The sequence below is a fragment of the Pseudophryne corroboree genome, chromosome 3, assembly GCF_028390025.1.
Source record: "Pseudophryne corroboree isolate aPseCor3 chromosome 3, aPseCor3.hap2, whole genome shotgun sequence".
In the NCBI taxonomy this organism is placed as follows: Eukaryota; Metazoa; Chordata; class Amphibia; order Anura; family Myobatrachidae; genus Pseudophryne; species Pseudophryne corroboree.
This window is the reverse complement of record NC_086446.1, coordinates 611,962,245-611,984,485: the sequence shown is the minus strand read 5'-3', so window position 1 is coordinate 611,984,485 and position 22,241 is coordinate 611,962,245. Positions and strand designations below refer to the sequence as shown.

At 45.5% G+C, this 22,241-nt stretch overlaps 1 protein-coding gene across 3 annotated transcripts in view; it reads left to right on the top strand.

Annotated features, from left to right (window-relative positions):
* Positions 1-22,241, top strand: part of MYPN (myopalladin) — a 519,866-nt gene that overhangs the window by 105,664 nt on the left and 391,961 nt on the right. For 2 of the 3 annotated variants that reach the window (XM_063961610.1, XM_063961611.1), the window contains exon 2: positions 10,997-11,106. Coding sequence is in view for 1 of the 3 variants with exons in the window: in XM_063961613.1 (XP_063817683.1) it covers positions 13,819-13,822 (4 nt within the window). In the remaining 2 variants the exon portion in view is untranslated. Of the gene's footprint in view, positions 1-10,996; positions 11,107-13,803; positions 13,823-22,241 lie in introns of those variants that run through there. The other variant, XM_063961613.1, reaches the window with a different exon arrangement.

Genomic DNA, 22,241 nt, shown 5'->3' with positions numbered 1-22,241 from the left:
TGCCCTGTCCATATGGAAGATCAGATAGGGGCTTTTACATGACAAAGCCGCCAATTCTGACACACGCTTAGCCGAAGCTAAGGCCAATAGCATGACCACTTTCCACGTGAGATATTTTAGCTCCACGGTTTGAAGTGGCTCAAACCAATGTGATTTCAGGAAATCCAACACAACGTTGAGATCCCAAGGTGCCACTGGAGGCACAAAAGGGGGCTGAATATGCAGCACTCCCTTGACAAACTTCTGAACTTCAGGCAGTGAAGCCAGTTCTTTTTGAAAGAAAATAGACAGGGCCGAAATCTGGACTTTTATGGATCCCAATTTTAGGCCCATAGTCACTCCTGACTGTAGGAAGTGCAGAAATCGACCCAGCTGAAATTCCTCTGTTGGGGCCTTCATAGCCTCACACCAAGCAACATATTTTCGCCATATGCGGTGATAATGTTTTGCTGTCACATCCTTCCTAGCTTTTATCAGCGTAGGAATGACTTCAACCGGAATGCCCTTTTCCATCAGGATCCGGCGTTCAACCGCCATGCCGTCAAACGCAGCCGCGGTAAGTCTTGGAACAGACAGGGCCCCTGCTGCAGCAGGCCCTGTCGGAGCGGCAGAGGCCAAGGGTCCTCTGAGATCATTTCTTGTAGTTCCGGGTACCAAGTTCTTCTTGGCCAATCCGGAACGATGAGTATAGTTCTTACTCCTCTCTTTCTTATTATCCTCAGTACCTTTGGTATGAGAGGAAGAGGAGGGAACACATAAACCGATTGGTACACCCACGGTGTCACTAGAGCGTCCACAGCTATCGCCTGAGGGTCCCTTGACCTGGCGCAATATCTTTTTAGCTTTTTGTTGAGGCGGGACGCCATCATGTCCACCTGTGGCCTTTTCCAACGATTTACAATCAGCGTGAAGACATCTGGATGAAGTCCCCACTCTCCCGGGTGGAGGTCGTGCCTGCTGAGGAAGTCTGCTTCCCAGTTGTCCACTCCCGGAATGAACACTGCTGACAGTGCTAGCACGTGATTCTCCGCCCATCGGAGAATCCTTGTGGCTTCTGCCATTGCCATCCTGCTTCTTGTGCCGCCCTGTCGGTTTACATGGGCGACCGCCGTGATGTTGTCTGACTGAATCAGCACCGGCTGGTTTTGAAGCAGGGGTTTTGCTTGACTTAGGGCATTGTAAATGGCCCCTAGTTCCAGAATATTTATGTGTAGGGAAGTCTCCTGACTCGACCATTGTCCTTGGAAGTTTCTTCCCTGAGTGACTGCCCCCCAACCTCGGAGGCTTGCATCCGTAATCACCAGGACCCAGTCCTGTATGCCGAATCTGCGGCCCTCGAGAAGATGAGCACTCTGCAGCCACCACAGCAGAGACACCCTGGCCCTCGGGGACAGGGTGATCAGCCGATGCATCTGAAGATGCGATCCGGACCACTTGTCTAACCGATCCCACTGAAAGATCCTTGCATGGAACCTGCCGAAGGGAATTGCTTCGTAAGAAGCTACCATCTTTCCCAGGACTCGCGTACAGTGATGCACCGACACCTGTTTTGGTTTTAGGAGGTCTCTGACCAGAGATGACAACTCCTTGGCCTTCTCCTCCGGGACAAACACCTTCTTCTGTTCTGTGTCCAGAATCATACCCAAGAACAGCAGACGCGTCGTAGGAACCAGCTGCGACTTTGGGATATTCAGAATCCAGCCGTGCTGTTGTAGCACTTCCTGAGATAGTCTACTCCGACCAACAACTGCTCCATTGACCTCGCCTTTATAAGGAGATCGTCCAAGTACGGGATAATTATAACTCCCTTCTTTCGAAGGAGTATCATCATTTCGGCCATTACCTTGGTAAATACCCTCGGTGCCGTGGACAGACCAAACGGCAACGTCTGGAATTGGTAATGGCAGTCCTGTACCACAAATCGGAGGTACTCCTGGTGAGGTGGGTAAATGGGGACATGTAGGTAAGCATCCTTGATGTCCAGTAATACCATATAATCCCCCTCTTCCAGGCTTGCAATAACCGCCCTGAGCGATTCCATTTTGAACTTGAACTTCCTTATATAAGTGTTCAAGGATTTCAAATTTAGAATGGGTCTCACCGAACCGTCTGGTTACGGTACCACAAACATTGTGGAATAGTAACCCCGTCCCTGTTGAAGGAGGGTAACTTTGATTATCACCTGCTGGAGGTACAGCTTGTGAATTGCCGCCAGTACTACCTCCCTGTCCTTGGGAGTAGCTGGCAAGGCTGATTTGAGGTAACGGTGAGGGGGAGACGTCTCGAACTCCAGCTTGTATCCCTGAGATACCACTTGCAGAACCCAGGGATCCACCTGTGAGCGAACCCACTGGTCGCTGCAGTTCCGGAGATGGGCCCCCACCGCACCTGGCTCCACCTGAGGAGCCCCAGCGTCATGCAGTGGACTTAGTGGAAGCAGGGGAGGATTTTTGTTCCTGGGAACTGGCTGTCTGGTGCAGCTTTTTCCCTCTACCCCTGCCTCTGGGCAGAAAGGACGCGCCTCTGACCCGCTTGCCTTTCTGATGCTGTGGATACGAGGTCCGAGAGACCGTCCCCAAACAATTCCTCACCCTTATAAGGCAAAACCTCCATGTGCCTTTTAGACTCAGCATCACCTGTCCACTGCCGAGTCCATAATACTCTCCTGGCAGAAATGTACATTGCATTAATTCTAGATGCCAGCCGGCAAATGTCCCTCTGTGCATCCCTCATATATAAGACTACGTCTTTAATATGCTCTATGGTTAGCAAAATAGTGTCCCTGTCAAGGGAATCAATGTTATCAGACAGGGAATCAGACCATGCTGCTGCAGCACTACACATCCATGCTGAAGCAATAGCAGGTCTCAGTATAGTACCTGAGTGTGTATACACAGACTTCAGGATAGCCTCCTGCTTTCTATCTGCAGGCTCCTTTAAGGCGGCCGTATCCTGAGACGGCAGTGCCACCTTTTTTGATAAGCGTGTGAGCGCCTTGTCCACCCTAGGGGATGTCTCCCAGCGTAACCTATCCGTTGGCGGGAAAGGGTACGCCATTAGTAACCGCTTAGAAATCACTAGTTTCTTATCTGGGGAACCCCACGCTTCTTCACATAATTCATTTAACTCATCAGATGGGGGAAAAGTCACTGGCTGCTTTTTCTCCCCAAACATAATACCCTTTTTTGTGGTAACCGGGTTAATGTCAGAAATGTGCAACACATTTTTCATTGCCGTAATCATGCATCGGATGGCCCTTGTGGATTGTACATTTGTCTCATTCTCGTCGACACTGGAGTCAGACTCCGTGTCGACATCTGTGTCTGCCATCTGAGGTAGCGGGCGTTTTTGAGCCCCTGATGGCCTCTGAGATGCCTGGGCAGGCGCGGGCTGAGATGTCGGCTGTCCCAAAGCTGCGTCATCGAACCTTTTATGCAAGGAGTTGACACTGTCGGTTAATACCTTCCACATATCCATCCACACTGGTGTCGGCCCCGCAGGGGGCGACATCACACTTATCGGCACCTGCTCCGCCTCCACGTAAGCGTCCTCATCAAACATGTCGACACAGCCGTACCGACACACCGCACACACACACACACACACACACAGGACAGGACCCCACAAAGTCCTTTGGGGAGACAGAGAGAGAGTATGCCAGCACACACCAGAGCGCTATATAACAGAGGGATTTACACAATACACAAAGTGAATTTTCCCCCAATAGCTGCTTATATCACAATTTGCGCCTAAATTTATGTGCCCCCCCTCTCTTTTTTACCCTTTCCGTAGTGTATACTGCAGGGGAGAGCCTGGGGAGCGTCCTTCCAGCGGAGCTGTGAAGAGAAAATGGCGCTGGCTGTGCTGAGGAAGATAGGAAGATAGCCCCGCCCCTTCAGCGGCGGGCTTCTCCCGTTTTTTTAATAATTATAATTTTTTAATAATAATAATTATGGCGGGGATTAGGCACATATACAGTTTAGAACTGTATTATGTGCATTTTGCCACTTAAGGTATACTAATTGCAGCCCAGGGCGCCCCCCCCAGCGCCCTGCACCCACCAGTGACCGGAGCGTGTGGTGTGCTATGGGAGCAATGGCGCACAGCTGCAGTGCTGTGCGCTACCTTATTGAAGACCGGAGTCTTCAGCCGCCGATTTTCTCCGGAATCTTCCGTCTTCTGGCTCTGCAAGGGGGACGGCGGCGCGGCTCCGGGAACGGACGATCAAGGTCGGGCTCTGTGTTCGATCCCTCTGGAGCTAATGGTGTCCAGTAGCCTTAGAAGCACAAGCTAGCTGCAAGCAGGTAGGTTTTCTTCTCTCCCCTAAGTCCCACGTAGCAGTGAGTCTGTTGCCAGCAGATCTCACTGAAAATAAAAACCTAACAAATACTTTCTTTTTAGTGAACTCAGGAGAGCCCACTAAGTGCATCCAGCTCTGGCAGGGCACAGATTCTAACTGAGGTCTGGAGGAGGGGCATAGAGGGAGGAGCCAGTGCACACCAGATGTAGTACCTAGTCTTTCTTTAAAGAGTGCCCAGTCTCCTGCGGAGCCCGTCTATTCCCCATGGTCCTTACGGAGTACCCAGCATCCACTAGGACGTCAGAGAAAGGATGATACATTCATTTGACTCTTTTTAGAGCAATATCATACCCTGGCTAGGAAATTCTCTGGAATCCTATCCACATGAAGTTATCAGCGGTACTGAGGTGTAACTGATCGGAACCACATGAAGTCCCCAATTTTATCCAGCAGTGTGCAGTAGCTTGGTTTAGGAGGCAGAGTTGGTTCCTCTGAGATAGTTGATTAGTCCAAAGAATATGGCAGTCCAATAAATACCAGGGTAGAAGGATAATGAGAGTCCAAATTGTAATGTCTGTGTCGTCCAGGCTCAACGCGTTTCACTGGTTCAAACAACCCAGCTTCCTCAGGAGCATATGATGAGGTGTAACTTTGAGCTTGTATTTATACCCCACTGTAATGGTATCAGCTATTGCACCTGGGACTTACAGAATATTCATTAACCTAACCGTCATGAGAATAAACATAAAATTAAAAAGACAGCAGTTTTACTGTATCCCACATCAAAACGCATTTAGAATGAATCAAATTAATTTTCTGTAAGTCACAGGTGCTATAGCTCATACCATTACAGTGATTACAACTCCCACTCTGCATATTCTCCCCCCCTCCACTACCCTTCGTGATCGCAACATGTAGATCCTCGCTGTGATCACTGTAAAAGAGTCACCTGCGCAAGGGGTTGGTCCCCCCCTGCTACACCATCAGGCAGATTGATTGGTGGTGTGAGCTCAGGAACCTGCAGCCAGTGGTGTAATGATAACGGTTCAGGTAGGGCAAGTGTCCTCAGCGACAATGCGAGGGAGGAGACTGTGCGAACTGCAGAGGCATGGTGAGGCATCTATAGGATGGGGATCAGGACATAAGACTGACTGTCTACCTTATCAGGAGCCACGGCTGCCTCAGTGTGTGACAGCTGACCTTGGGCTACTTCAGTGAGAGAGTAATCTGAACTCTCCCTGTCTGTCAAATCTCATGCTGGTAGTGAAGGACAGTCTGAAAACTACTTGCCATTTTACAAGTATATTCAAACACTTTTAAATACACTTGTGACAAGTAGTTTGCAGACTGTTCCTTACTCCCTGCATGAGTGTGAGACCTCGCAGACAGGGAAAAAGGGGTAAGGAGACAAGTGTAATGCAATGTACATCTACCCCCCATGACTGTTGAATACTTTAAGGGAGGAATCTAATTAATGGTGCGAGTTGTCGTCGCAGTGGCGTTGAAATGCTGGTAGCAGCACTGCATCTCGCACCTCTAATGGCCCGTTCTCAGCCCGCATCAGCACAGTTATGCAGGGGCAGTATTGTGTAGCTTTGCCTAGGGTGCCTACACTGCCTAGAAACCTTTCACCGGCCCTGGGTACAATAATTCCATCAGTGAGAGAAACATATACACGACATTGAATAATTACAGTAAGGAAATGCCTGTCATCATTAAAAGATTCAATTACAGAAGTGAGAAATTGATATGTGGTAATACAATATTTTAGTAAGTTATGACTGTCATTTAAAAAGCATTATGTAAAAAAATTAAAAAAAATTAAAACAATACAAATCCATCACCTACAGTATAATTCAAGAAAATAGAAAATAATTTGTCTACAGATCCATGGAGGTTATTCAGGTTTATTAGCAAACCAAAAAAGTTAGCAATTGGGCAAAACCATGTTGCAGTCCAGGTGGGGCAGATGTAACATGCAGAGTTTTCTGTTCATGGTAAATACTGGCTGCTTAATTTCTACACTGTAATTTAGATTTCAGTTTAAACACATCTCATCCAAATCTAACTCTCTGCACTTGTTACATTCTGCCCACCTGCAGTGCAACATGGTTTTGCCCAATTTTTGGTTGTTACCAAACCTAAATAAGGCCCTATGTCCAGTAATTATCCATTTTCAGTTATTACAAAATATAAAGTGGATGGAGTTAAAGTACCAACCAATCAGCTTCTAACTGATTGGTTGGTACTTTATCTCCGTCCACTTTATCTCCAGCCAAGGCTTAGTAAATAGACCCCATAGTTACTGATGGTCACAGGCCTGTAAGAATAATTCTGTGGTACGTAATTGAAATGTAGATGTGGCCGGAGACCCGACCCATGTGTAGAAAATGGCCGCCACAGCACTGAAGGTGTTAACCCTCATGCTGTAGCACCATTTTCAAAAGGAACAAGGGGGGTCATTCCGAGTTGTTCGCTCATTATTTTTTTCTCACAACAGAGCGATTAGTCGCTAATGCGCATGCGCAATGCCCGCAGTGCGACTGCGCCAAGTAAATTTGCTATGCAGTTAGGAATTTTACTCACGGCATTACGAGGTTTTTTCTTCGTTCTGGTGATCGTAATGTGATTGACAGGAAGTGGGTGTTTCTGGGCGGAAACTGGCCGTTTTATGGGTGTGTGTGAAAAAACGCTGCCGTTTCTGGGAAAAACGCGGGAGTGGCTGGAGAAACGGAGGAGTGTCTGGGCGAACGCTGGGTGTGTTTGTGACGTCAAACCAGGAACGACAAGCACTGAACTGATCGCACTGGAAGAGTAAGTCTGGAGCTACTCAGAAACTGCACAGAGAAGTCTTTTCGCAATATTGCGAATCTTTCGTTCGCAATTTTGATAAGCTAAGATTCACTCCCAGTAGGCGGCGGCTTAGCGTGTGCAAAGCTGCTAAAAGCAGCTTGCGAGCGAACAACTCGGAATGACCCCCAATAGGTGTTAGGCGCTCTGTTCAAATGTAGTAATGGCGTTGAGTGTTTAACAATGTATTAATATGTTATATCACTGCGCTGTGCGCAGTTGGAGAATTATGGACTGCGCGGTTATAGAACTGCATGGCCAAAGCACTTATGAGAAAAGTATGGTGTATTTTGTTTCCAAAAGGCCTTGACAATTGCTCTTGAGACACTTTTACATAGAATGTGATATGTTAATTGTCTTAGCTCCAGCATGGGATAGGTGTCGATTAGCAGGTCTTTTGGAAGGCGAACACTTTCTTTGAAATACAGTCTAAGGTTTGGAGAACAGACTCTTGGTGATTCTCAAAATCTCCTATTATGTGATAAGCCAAAATTGGTTTTACATGGAGACATGAAAGACCGAAGTGGATGCTAAATCAAATTGTGTTTTACGAATGCAAACTAGCGTATCTGCCCAGTTGGTCTGTGTAATAATAATTTGGTTGAATATTTCCTAGACTGCATTATTTATTTATTCAACGGAATATGCTGCGATATATAAGAAACTGTTAATAAATAAATAAATAGTTAGGATGAAGATTTATGTTTAAACGACAAGAACTTTGTCTATGTGTGAGAGGATGAATGCAATTGAAATTCAAGTTATACTTACATTTGTGAAAGACAGGAACATGTTAATCAGATTTTTTTTGGGGGGAAAGCGCACCAGTTTGGTTTATATATGAAAAAGAGCAGAAAATGGCTTTATCTAATTCTTTAATCTTTTGAAACGTAACGTGTATTTATTTATATTCTGATTGGTTAAAAAGACTCAGGGTGGGACTACCTCCCTGTGGTACTATGTGTTGGTTTGAGATAAAAAAGGGAGGCCTGCAAGCCTCACAGTGTATATCATCTTACTTCATTCTGCTTTGAACACCTTATTGTATGCTGTTTCCTCTAGCAACAGGGAAGAGTCTTTTTTAAGGATGAGAGCAATTAACATCATTTGCCTCATGACGACGATTGCCTTCCACCTTGCGACACCCAGGAATGGCCAATAGCAGTCCCGTTCTCTGGCTGTCCAAGGTAAACCTAGCGTCTAAAAGTTCAGCCCTCTGCCAGGCTACCAAATTGGATCTGGTCTAGGTCTACAACCAGTGGGGGTCAACTGACACCAGACAGGATGTGTGCCAAAAGCGTGTTGATGCATACACAGCAATGAGCGGTCATTCAGGTGTCGGCGGTAGGAACCTGAGCAGAAACGTGGCTCCAGGTGCCACGGAAATAAGGAGCCTGGTGGTGGCAGCATTGTACCCACCCACTGCGCAGTGGGTGGAATCAGTAACAGGAGGTTACCGACAGTAAGTAGGAATCCCCTAATTGGCCAGGTCCTATGTGTCCTAAACCCATTCTGTGAGCGCTGGATGCAACCAGTGAGGGCGATGAAGGCAGTCCGGTCACAGTAGAGCTAGCATTGCAAACAACCGTTGAATGGTAGAAATGTTTTGCATCAGCCTGTAAAGTAAGGAACACTCAAGTGTTTCCATTCCCTACCCATTGTAGCACATTTCTATACAGTAGCTCAGATTTACACACAAAATCTTATATTTGCACTTTTAGGGGGATATTTACTAATGGTCAATTTTGATCTATTCAAAATTGATCAAAATCGATGCTGTACTTCAAGGGACACACATTTATTCATATTTAAAACTCAATATAAATTTAACAAATGTGTTTTCAGCTGCTGAAACCCAAGATCAACTGAGATTGATTTTCGTTTGTTTTATTGTTTGTTTTTTTTAATTATTTAAATCAAATAAAATCAACCTTAAGTAAATTCCTCCCCCCCCCCCCCCCCCCCCCTAGACTGCACCTGGCATGTATTAGGACAAGATCATTACGTATGTATCCATAGCATTGTAATCCACTCATCATCATATCCACAGATATTGTATGTAATTATGACTTACAAATCCCCGCTCAGTGGTGCAAATCCAGTGTTTAATGCACAGCTTCCTTTTAAATGACCTGAATAGTTTTTAAACTGGGTATACTCTTACAGTATTTAAGATCAAGTTGCCTGCAGCTTATTTGTGGTTTATAACATGCTTTCTCCACCTGTGTTTTAGTACTCAAAGATGTACTTTAGTCAGATTCAAGGAATATGTCATTTATAGATTTAACTCTGCAAATAATCTTAGTTAGCAATACAGTCAGAGCAGAGCTGGATTAAGGTTCCCCGAAGGCTAGAGAGCCAGGGGTCCCTATGGACTAAAATACGAGTATATATTCTCCATGAGGGAGAAAATGCTCTGTTCCTGGACTTTCCTGGTAATGTATGATTGCCATCACCTGTGGTGAGCTAGTTAATTGATAAGAAAGGTGTTTCACCACAGGTGATGGCAATCATACATTACCAGGAAAGTCCAGGAACGGAGTATTTTCTCCCTCATGGAAAGGGTCAGGTAGGCAAGTATGATATATATATATATATATATATATATATGCCCTCTGGATACAAGAAATATGCAGCAGGCATTGGCACTCAGATACTTTTTCAAAGTGCGAGTTTATTAAAGCGTCATATCTAAAACTGACGCTGGCTGTATATATGATGCTTTAATACACTTGCACGTTGAAAAAGTCTCTGAGTGCCGCTGTGCAAGCCCGCCCAGCAGAGGAGGCGCAGGACCAGCATGCATGCAAACGGCCTGCAATGGACGGAAGGGATGGGGTGCCTGGGGTAATATATCCCCCTAATCCGGTTCTGAGTCAGACCCTGCTCTGAAGGTTAGGAAGCTGCAATCACCCCACCTACGCTCTAGATCACAGGTTCTCAAACTCGGTCCTCAGGATCCCACACGGTGCATGTTTTTCAGGTCTCACAGAATCACAAGTGAAATAATTAGTTTCACCTGTGGACCTTTTAAAATGTGTCAGTAAGTAATTAATGCACCTGTGCACCTGCTGGGTTACCTGCAAAACATGCACTGTGTGGGGTCCTGAGGACCGAGTTTGAGAACCTATGCTCTAGATTTTCTTTTACATGTCTGTGCATCTTGTCTATTGCTGTATCTTTTGCATGTGTGCATTGTTTTTAATATGTAAAGCACCTTGAGTCCTGTTGGAGAAAGAGCCCTGTATAAATAAAATTACCATTATTATTATTATCATCATTATTCTAACTTTTCCACATGCCAGAAAGGCTGATGGTCTGGTAGGCAGGTCCCACAGAGAGGCGGGAAGGCTGCTCGCAGCCCATATTCTGGCTATCTGGTTTGGCCGCCCCCCCCCCTGACTCGTCACACACCCCCATGAGCCATGTCCATGTGCCCCAACCCCGTGTGTGCATTAACAAATGCCAGGGCCGATTAGTAGTCCCAGTCCATCCCTGCTAGGGACACACTTTGAGAACCACTGTTCTATCGTAATTTCTGCAATACCTGTTTGACTTGCTCCCTATGGACCCCCAGAGAAGAGAGAAGATGCATTTTGAGACAAGATGATTTTAATAGTTTTCTTAATGAAAATAAGTTGTGTTTTGCAGAGGAACAATGGAAAGTGATGTTTCGCATCTCAGTAGGGACAGTAGAACTACCAGAAAGTTGCTATGGTTTGTGCAGTGTATATTTATCAAGGGTTAAAGAGTAACAGGGCGGGATACTTTTCCTCAAAAAATGTTACTTCATTTGACAAGATAAATGATGATGTCTGACAAGTTTGCTTGTTTTTTCCTCAGCAGATGGTAACAAGCTGAACAAAATTATTTCAACTAGCAACTGGTTGCCATCTCTTTCTGTAGACAGAGCGACATAACAGAGGCAACTACATCATCTGTACACCGTCTCCATGGTAGATTTTATTTATTAACATCTTAAAATGTTACTATGAATAATACTATGTTAATAGGGAACATTTAATGATTTTAAAATATTATGTTTTGCCTTTTACACGTTTGGTATTATATGTCTCGTGTTTAGTATAGGTAATTATGTTATACCTACAGTTTGCATTTCTATTGGTCACATTCCGTGAGAGAGATGTTTTTTTTTACTATGCTTTTATTCCAGTAAAAAGATGGATCACACTTTAAAAGTGAGTTAATAATAGATTATGAACCAATGAAGAAGACAGAGCACCTACTAATGTGTAAAATAAGAGTAATAAGTGATCAGGCTCATCCCAGGTGACACCAATGATATATTTGGGATAAAAGAAGGAGAAATACAACTTATCTCATTCGGACCATCTCCAGTCTCATGAACGATAGTGATAAGGTTATGAAAAATAAAACATAAAACATAGTGTGTACCATTTAGACCAGTGATTTTGCCACACTATGTTTTATATTTTTGTTTTATTTTTCATAACCTTATCACTATCGTTCATGAGACTGAAGATGGGGGGTAATTCCAAGTTGATCGCAGCAGGATTTTTGTTAGCAATTGGGCAAAACCACCCAAATCTAACTCTCTCTGCAAATGTTATATCTGCCCCACCTGCAGTGCACATGGTTTTGCCCAATTGCTAAAAAATGTCCTGCTGCGATCAACTTGGAATTACCCCCATGGTCAGAATGAGATAAGATGTATTTCTCCTTCTTTTATCCCAAATCTTTGGCCTCCCCTGGGATGAGCCCGATCACCTATTACACTTGTTTTACATATTGGTAGGCGCTCTGTCTTCTTCATTGGTTCATCATTTCTAATCTGTGTTTCATAGAATATTGGAACAGAGCTGCCACTCACCATTTGAGGAGTGTTCATAAAATATATATAAGAAATTCTTTTAAGGGTTTAATCGCTACACTTTTCACGTTGTCACTTTGTGAATTACTGGTATATCCATGCACTTTTCTATATTGTTTGCATTATAATAGAGTATGTTTATATATATGAATCTGACTTCTTTTTTCAAGGACTTGGATCAGGGTAACTACTGTATAGTGTTAGTCATTCACACTAAAATCTACGATTCCACTACAAATGTCTGTGGGCTTAATTCAGTAAGGATTGCAAATTCTGCTAATTTGCAATCCTTCTATTCGCATGCTGGGGGCTGCCCATCGCAGGGCATGCTGACCGCCGCCTCCCCCCTTCATCAAGTAGAAATTGCGATCGCACTGCAATTTGTGCTTGTTAGCAGAAATTAAGGTGGCCTAAGCTGCGCCGGCAGCAGGCCCACCATCATGTTTCCGATCGCGGCGGCTGCGTGTGACGTCGCGCAGCTGCTGCAATTATGCCACCGCTACGCCCCATTCGTGCCTCCGCTCCCGCAACGCTCCGTCCCCACCGCCTCTCTCTGACAGGCAGAGGCGATCGGCATTTTCTGCGTACCCCCTGTAGAAAATAGCCCGCATCTTTTTCTGATTTTTTGCGGTTGAATCGCAGATCGTGGTCCAACTGCAAAAAAACAGAAAAAGATCCAACCTGAATTAGGCCCTGTGTTTGTAAGTTGCCGCAAATTAATGTGAGATATTTTATTAATACAACTATCAAGAAGAAGCTCAAAATAGATACAGTATATGTTGTATTTTCAGCTTACAGTCATTAGGTCGACAAGACTCAGGTCGACGGTCATTAGGTCGACCACTATTGGTCGACATGCACTAGGGCGACATGGTCATTAGGTCGACATTTTCACTAGGTCAGCATGAGTTTTTCACTTTTATTATTTTTTAACTTTTTCCTACTTTACAATCCACGTGGACTACAAATGGGAACGGTAACATATGCCAAGTGCAGCGGTAGCGGAGCGAGGCACCTTGCCCGAAGCATGGTGAGCGAAGCGAGCCATGCGAGGGGACACGGTGCACTAATTGTGGTTCCCCGTCACTTTTCGAAGAAAACGACACCAAAAAAAGTAAAAAACGAATTTCAACCTTTTTCCATGTCGACCTTGTCAACCTAATGACCATGTCGACCTAGTTACCCTGTCAACCTAGTGCATGTCGACCAATAGTGGTCGACCTAATGACTGTCATCCTAAATCTTGTCGACCTAATGACCCATACCCTAATTTTCACAACAGATTACCTTTAATAGATGTTTATTGCTGAGTACTCGTTCTACAGGGGTCTCCTGCTGGAGAGTCAAAGGAAAAGTGTGAACTAATACACTGAAATGACAATTACTGCAGGGGTTTGAGTCTGTGCATGAGGTCTACTATTTACTTTCCAGCACCAGTCCCAACATCTCTCCCGTAGGCATACCTAGTATAAATGAGGATTCCGGGAAGCTGGGCAGCTGCTAGAATGTCAGATGTCTTACAAGAGCTACTCACACTGATGTGTTGTTGTTTTTTCTGGGGAAAGGTGAAGGTGAAGATGCAGTAGCCTTTACTCCCCCAAAGTCCAAAATGATTGCCTACATCTACAATGGTTGGTAATACCAATGCAGTGAGTTGGGTTTGGCCATTACACGGGCACTCACCAGGCACCAATTGGCATGTAGCTTATGTGCCTCACTTCAAGAATGGCCCTAAACAAGGGTATAAATCATATGACAAGTAATATCTGTTTTTTTATTTAGGGTCAGGAAATTTCTCATCAAGGGGAGGCTAGAGATGAGTGAGTGTATTTTCTTAATTTATTTAACAGTAACACATGTCCCCTGTGGGGCGAAAGCATGACAATTTGTCACTGTTCAAACAATAATATTAATATATTAATACTTAACGTTTGAAAGAGAAGTATCCCTTGTGTTCAGAATTCATACATGTAACAGGCATCATGACCATGCCCAATGGACACTGTGTTATATTCCAGAGATGTTTGTATAGTTACTCTCTCATGGGTAGCATACCACCTGCGCTCTGTCAGTCTCTGAGTATGGTGAAAGGAGCACACGCTGGTTTATAGAAGTAATTGATACTTTGTAGAATGTAAAGTGCATACTCATTATTTGTAATTAAGTGCATGATGGAATATGGAGCATTGTTGGTCTGTTTATAGGACTATGAGCATGTACCCTGAGTTGTTCATTGGTCTTACTGTTCTTCAGTCATCACAGAATTCCGAATTCCTAATTCCTTATGCAGGAGTAGAGGAGGTGGCTTCACCTGGTTACTGAGGCCAAGCAATCAACATGCTGAGAAATAATATACATTTAGCTAATGATGTAAATCAGTATCAACGGACATAGATTTCCCTCTTTGTTGCTAGCCTTGGATGTGGGAAATGCTTTTGGTAGGGTCATGGCAGTTTGAAGCGTTGGCACTCGAACAGTTTGGTTTTGGAGGAATTTTCTAACAGCATTAGCTTGTTATACAATAACACTTTATCTATCTTTCCTACTAATGTCCTTACATCACACCCCTTCAGTTTGGCTAATAACACCAGACAAGGATTCCCCCTTATGCCCATTCATTGTTGCCTTGGTTATTGAACCCCTGGCCAGCATTAACACAATAAAGATGAATGTCTTATCATACTTATTGAAGGCTTTGCTTCAATCCAAATGACCTGCAACAAATATATCTGGAACTATAAAAAAAAATCATAAAAGAGATCTGCTGGCCAGGGATTCGGTTTCAAGAGGCCGGAACTATCCATATATCTCAAGTTTATAAAGCAACACGGTTAAGTCATCTTATGGCATGGCATGTCGCACCGGGCAAGGTTGACCGTGAAAATGAACTGATGGTGAGCACTCACTAGAATTTATACTATTCCTGCATTAAAATTACAGGTCGTACTCTGTCCTAATTGTCACTTCATGAAACTGGCGCTCACTAGATGAGATTGTTTCAATAGGAATCTATATTTATATCTATATAATCTTTCTTCCATATGATACAGTAGGACATTTTGCTCCCCATTTTTTTTATGTAAATACAGAAATTGTATCACTTTTTTTAAATTTTTTTTTATAAATTCTCTCAATTTCCTACGATTAACCATTTTGTATGGACCTATTTTAGAGAGGCCTCGATGAGATAGTTCATCCACACAGAGCATACAGTACATTTCACCTCATCAGTGTGACCCTGACACTCACATGTTGGACTTTGGAAGCGGACATAGGAGAATCCATTGGGGAGGAGACCTGGAATAAGATTCACACTGGGGTCTCTAAATGTTCTATCAGATATCATGTGAAATTCTTATTAAATTCTTACCAGTTGGTATCTATTCCCTTAGCGCTTCTTTATGATTTACCTTTCCACATCCAATCTATGCTGGAGGGAATGTCGCCAGGTTGGTAGATTTAAATGCATTAGGTGGTCTTGTCCAGGATTGTTTCCCTTTGGTAACATACATAGTAACATACATAGTAACATAGTATCTAAGGTTGAAAAAAGACAATTGTCCATCGAGTTCAACCTATTTGTGGTCTCCTATGCACGATTATTTTGTATAAAATTTGGACTGAAGTTGATGACTGCCGTTACGTTTTCCCCTCTTTTTTATAATAACCATAGTGCGTGACTATGCCCAGTAACCCTGGATATCCTTATCCATTAGGAATTTATCTAACCCATTCTTAAAGGTGTTGACTGAGTCGGCCATTACAACTCCCTCAGGCAGGGAATTCCAAACACGTATCGTCCTTACCGTAAAAAAGCCTTTACGCTGTATTGTGTGGAATCTCCTCTCCTCTAACCTGAGCGAGTGTCCACGAGTTCTCTGTGTTGATCTAACCAAAAACAGGTCCTGCTCAAGATCTGTATATTGTCCCCTTATATATTTGTAAATGTTGATCATGTCCCCTCTTAATCTCCTCTTTTCCTTTGTAAACATGCCTAGTCTTGCAAGCCTTTCCTCGTATTCCAGCGTCTCCATACCCTTAATTAGTTTGGTCGCCCGCCTTTGAACCTTTTCTAGCTCCAGGATATCCTTTTTGTAGTAAGGTGCCAGAATTGTACACAGTATTCAAGGTGTGGCCTCACAAGTGATTTATATAACGGGAGTATAATACTCTCGTCCCTAGCATCAATTCCCCGTTTTATGCATGCTAATATCTTATTAGCCTTCTTTGCTGCAGTCCTACTTTGGGTACTACTGCTTAGTTTGCTATCTATGAGGATACCTAAGTCCTTTTCCAGTACAGAATCCCCTAATTTTACCCCATTTAGTAGGTAGGTGTTATTTCTCTTACGTCGTAGAGGATGCTGGGGACTCCGTAAGGACCATGGGGATAGACGGGCTCCGCAGGAGACATGGGCACTTTAAGAAAGACTTTAGGTATGGGTGTGCACTGGCTCCTCCCTCTATGCCCCTCCTCCAGACCTCAGTTTACTACTGTGCCCAGAGGAGACTGGGTGCATTACAGGGAGCTCTCCTGAGTTTCCTGTCAGAAAGTATATTTGTTAGGTTTTTTATTTTCAGTGAGCCTGCTGACAACAGACTCCCTGCATCGAGGGACTGAGGAGAGAGAAGCAGACCTACTTTTGTGAGTTTCAAGGCTCTGCTTCTTAGGCTAATGGACACCATTAGCTTCAGAGGGATCGGTACGCAGGTCTCACCCTCGCCGTCCTTCCCAGAGCCGCGCCGCCGTCCTCACAGAGCCGGAAGGTAGAAGCCGGGTGAGTATGAGAAGAAAAGGAGACTTCAGAGGCGGCAGAAGATTTCATGATCTTCACTGAGGTAACGCACCGCGGTGAAGCTGTGCGCCATTGCTCCCATACACCTCACACACGGCAGTCACTGTAAGGGTGCAGGGGGGGCGCCCTGGGCAGCATATAAACCTCTGGCAAAAATATATATATATATACACAGCTGGGCACTGTATATATAAAGAGCCCATGCCAGTTTTTAGTATATTTGAGCGGGACAGAAGCCCGCCGCTGAGGGGGCGGGGCTTCTCCCTCAGCACTCACCAGCGCCATTTCTCCACAGCACAGCTCTGAGAGGAAGCTCCCCGGACTCTCCCCTGCTTATTCCACGGTGAAAGAGGGTTTTGAAGAAGGGGGGGGGCACATAATTTGGCGCATATATATATACCGGTATATGTACAAACAGCGCTACTGGGTAAACATATATTTATATAGTGTTTTTTCCTGGGTCATATAGCGCTGGGTGTGTGCTAGCATACTCTCTCTCTGTCTCTCCAAAGGGCCTTGTGGGGGAACTGTCTTCAGATAAGAGGATTCCCTGAGTGTGTGGTGTGTCGGTACGCGTGTCGACATGTCTGAGGTAGAAGGCTTTCAGGGGGAGGAGGAGGAGAAAATGAATGTGGTGTCTCCGTCGACAACGCCGACACCTGACTGGATGGATATGTGGAATGCAGAGCCGTAACTACGTGTGTGCCAAGCTGCCTGTGCTGTGTGCGCTGCGCTGGAGAGGAGGAGAGGAGCAGCTTCAAATGTAGAGGAGGAGGAGGAGGGAGGGGGACTGGAGCTGCAGCAGCGCTATGTAATTGGTAGTGGCGCCACTGCAGCTGTCCCTCTCCTTCGGCATTGGCTGGCTGGCGCTGCTGTGAATGCTGGGATGCGCTTCCCTCATCCCAGCATTAACAGCAGCAGCTGCCAGCCAATCCGGAACGAGAGGGACAGATGCAGTGGCGCCACCACCAATTACACTGCGCTGCTGCAGCTCCGGAGTTCCCCTTTCTCCTCCTCCTTCTCCCCTGCCCAGGATCTGCCTGACTGCATGTACCGAGGAGCCTGAGCCAGCGGGGAGAGATGGTATGTATCTATCTATCTCTCTATCTATTCTATCTACCGTAATGTGTAAAAAGGGGGAAGCTGTCTGCCGTAATGTTTAAAAGGTGGACTCTGTCTGCCGTAATGTGTAAAAAGGGGATGCAGTCTGCCGTAATGTGTAAAAATGGGGACTGGCTGCCGTAATGTGTAAAAATGGGGACTGGCTGCCAAAATGTGTAAAAAGGGGGACTGACTGCCGTAATGTGTAAAAGGGGCTCTACCTAGTCTAGCGGCGCTACTGTGCGGCGTAATTTGAATAATGGTGACTACTGTGCACCGTAGTATGAATTGGTATTATTTTGTGACCACACCCCTTCCCATGAAGCCACGCCCCCATATTTTTTGTGCACACCTATGGCGCGCACTGCCCCTATGGCGCGCACTGCCCCTTTTACATAAGGTGGAGGGAGCGCCAATGCCGTTTCTTGCACATAAGGCTAAACTGCCTAGTTACGGCACTGGTGGAATGTTTTAAGTGCTAATGTAAATTTATTGCACAAAAGATTAGACAAAGCTGAAGCTAGGGAATAGCCAGGGAATCAACCCATGTCTGTCCCTATGTCGCAGGGACCTTCAGGTTCTCAAAAGCGCCCACTATCCCAAATAGTAGACACAGATACCGACACGGATTCTGACTCCAGTGTCGACTACGATGATGCAAAGTTACAGCCAAAATTGGCTAAATGTATTCGATATATGATTATTGCAATAAAAGATGTTTTGCATATCACAGAGGAACCCCCTGTCCCTGACACGAGGGTACACATGTATAAGGAAAAGAAACCTGAGGTAACTTTTCCTCCCTCACATGAGCTGAACGAGTTATGTGAAAAAGCTTGGGAATCTCCAGACAAAAAACTGCAGATTCCCAAAAGGATTCTTATGGCGTATCCTTTTCCGCCAACGGACAGGATACGGTGGGAATCTTCCCCTAGGGTGGACAAAGCGTTGACACGCTTATCCAAGAAGATATCGCTGCCATCCCAAGATACGGCTACCCTCAGGGATCCTGCTGATTGCAAGCAGGAGGTTACCTTGAAGTTGTCACAACTGAGGGCCTGAGCTGACGGGAGGCAGCCTCAGTTGTAGGGGCTGAGATGTACCGGAACCTGGGAGGTTGTATCAGACCCCTGGACATGTAAGTAACATGAATAATAACTGCCCGAAGGCGTGACCACGACAACTTAGATAAAAGTCAATGATGTTTATTATGACAACTCCGCATCACAGCAGCAATAAAAGAAAACGTAAAAGTCAGCAAAGAATAAATACAGTTCCTGAGTACTACAGCATGGCAGGAGCCACAGGGCACTGGTAGTGTGAGATAGTTCTTATGATCTTCTAGATGGAAAGTCCTTACCAGGCCCGGCTGTAGCAATGGAGATAACCCAGGATTGTACCAGCTGGTGTTCCAGGAAGAGCTGGGTTGCTGAAGGTAAAACAGCTGCTGTGGATACTGGCTGGAACCAGACTATTGTTAGCACGGAGTGGATACTGGCTGGAACCAGTTAAATAATAAATGAACTTTGGGAGCGATGAAATGTGAACTGAAATGTAGAACTTGAGAGCGGAGAAATAATAATTCCGGTGGAGAGTGGTAAAGTGTAGAAAGGACACCGGCCCTTTAAGGGAAGCTGTACTCTGCTGGAAGCTGAGGCTGGAAGCAGGTAGTGTTGTAGCTGGAAACAGATGAATCCACAATGGATTGGAGAGTCAGGCTACACCGCAGGTGGAATGCTGGTGCGGGTCTCTATGGTGGAAGTCTTGAGACAGGAGCTGGAACCTGGAAGACAATCATAGAAGAGAGACAAACAGGAACTAGGTTTGACAACCAAAGCACTGACGTCTTCCTTGCTCAGGTACAGCTTACTTATACCTGCAGCAAGGAAGGGGTTGGCTAGGCAATTATGCAAATCAACAACACAGACAGCAGATTGGTGGAAATGATCAGATGACAGAATCCAAGATGGCTGCGCCCATGCAGACACTTGGAGGGAAGTTTGGTTTGTAATCCATGTGGTCTGGGAAACAGTAATGGCGGCGCCGGCCACCGGAGACAGGAGACGCCAGGCTGATAGATGCACATTTAACCACGCGGGCACAGCGGAGGCCGCGGCTGATGAAAAGACCACTCTGCATGTGGAAACTCAGGAACAGCGGAATCCGGTCCTGGAACGCTGAGCCCGCCTTAGGAGGCATCTGAAGGGTAAGTAATGGCGTCCAGATACCCGGATCGTGACAGCACCCCCCCCTTTAGGAGTGGCCCCAGGACACTTCTTAGGCTTTAAAGGAAACTTTGCGTGGAAATTTCGGACCAAGGCAGGAGCATGGACGTCAGAGGCATTGGTCCAAGAGCGTTCTTCAGGACCATAGCCCTTCCAGTCAATGAGATACTGAAGTTGACCGTAACGGTGACGTGAGTCCAGGATCTTGGCCACTTCATACTCAACGCCTCGTTGAGTTTGGACTTTCGGAGTTGGTGGAAGTGAGGAATGAAACCGATTCAAGATTAGCGGTTTCAACAGGGAAACATGGAATGTCCTGGGTATTTTTAAGAAGGGAGGTAACTGGAGTCTGTAAGCAACAGGATTGATGACTTGATCAATTTTAAAAGGACCGATGTAGCGAGGTGCAAACTTCATACTGGGAACTCTTAACCTCAAATTCTTCGTGGATAACCATACCCGATCACCCACCTTGAGAGCAGGAACTGCTCGACGCTTCTTATCCGCAAACTTCTTGTACCTGAACGATGCCTTGAGCAGAGCTGATCGTACGCTCTTCCAGATATTGGCAAACTGATGCAAGGTGATATCCACTGCGGGAACAGAAGTTGCTGGAAGCGGTTGGAACTCAGGGACTTTAGGGTGGAATCCAAAGTTGGTGAAGAATGGTGTTGAGGAAGATGAAGAATGATACTGGTTGTTATGACAGAACTCGGCCCAGGGAAGTAATTGAACCCAGTCATCTTGAGAGGAGGACACATAGATGCGGAGGAAGGCCTCCAAGTCCTGATTCACCCTCTCAGTTTGACCATTGGTCTGAGGATGGTAAGCCGTGGAAAACTTTAACTTGACTTGGAGGACTTGACATAAACTTCGCCAGAATTTGGCTGTGAATTGAACTCCTCGATCTGAGATAATTTCTTCTGGAAGACCGTGGAGTCGGAAGATCTCTTGTATGAATACTTGAGCCAACTTGGAAGCTGACGGAAGACCGGTGAGAGGAATGAAGTGTGCCATCTTGGTGAACCGGTCAACTACCACCCAGATGGTATTGAACTTGTTGCACATGGGCAAATCTGTAATAAAATCCATCGACAAATGGGTCCATGGTCGACGGGGAACAGATAGTGGAACCAGTTGCCCCGCAGGCGACTGGCGGGATACTTTATGTTGAGCACACTTTGGGCAAGATGCAATAAACTCCAAAACGTCCTTTTTCAGAGTTGGCCACCAATAGGACCTAGAGATAAACTCCAGGGTTTTTTGGATACCTGTATGTCCGGCAAAACGGGAAGCATGGGCCCAATGCATGAGCTTCTTCCTTAGTGTCGGCTTCACAAAACTTTTCCCTGATGGGGGCGTAGAGTCCATCCCTACCGTGGAGAATGCCAACGGATTTATAATAGGATGCTTGTCTGAAGACTCTGACTCATTTTCTTGCTCCCATGAGCGGGAAAGGGCATCGGCCTTGCGATTCTGAGAGCCCGGACAGAACTGGAGTTTAAAGTCGAACCTGGAAAAGAAAAGTGCCCATCTGGCCTGACGAGGGTTGAGACATTGTGCGCCTTTTAGATATAGAAGGTTCTTGTGGTCTGTAAGGATGGTGATTGAATGAGAAGCTCCCTCCAACAGATATCTCCACTCCTCTAGAGCGAGCTTGATGGCTAGCAACTCCTGGTCGCCAATGGCATAGTTGCGCTCCGCTGGGGAGAACTTCCGTGAGAAGAAACTGCAAGGATGTAAATGACCATCTTTAGCCCTCTGAGATAACACCGCTCCTACTCCAACGGAGGAGGCATCCACCTCTAAGATGAAAGGAGAGTCGATGTCAGGCTGTTTCAGGACAGGTGCAGAGATGAACCTCTGTTTTAAAAGATGAAAAGCTTGCATGGCTTCTTCAGACCACTTGGACGGGTTAGCACCCTTCTTGGTGAAAGCAGTAATAGGCGCCACAATGGTGGAAAAGTCTCGTATAAACTTTCGGTAATAATTGGCGAACCCTAAGAACCTCTGGACCCCTTTGAGGGTTAAGGGTACCGGCCAATTCTGGATTGCTTGTAGTTTCTCAGGATCCATCTCTAGTCCGGAACCGGACACAATGTACCCTAGAAACGGAAT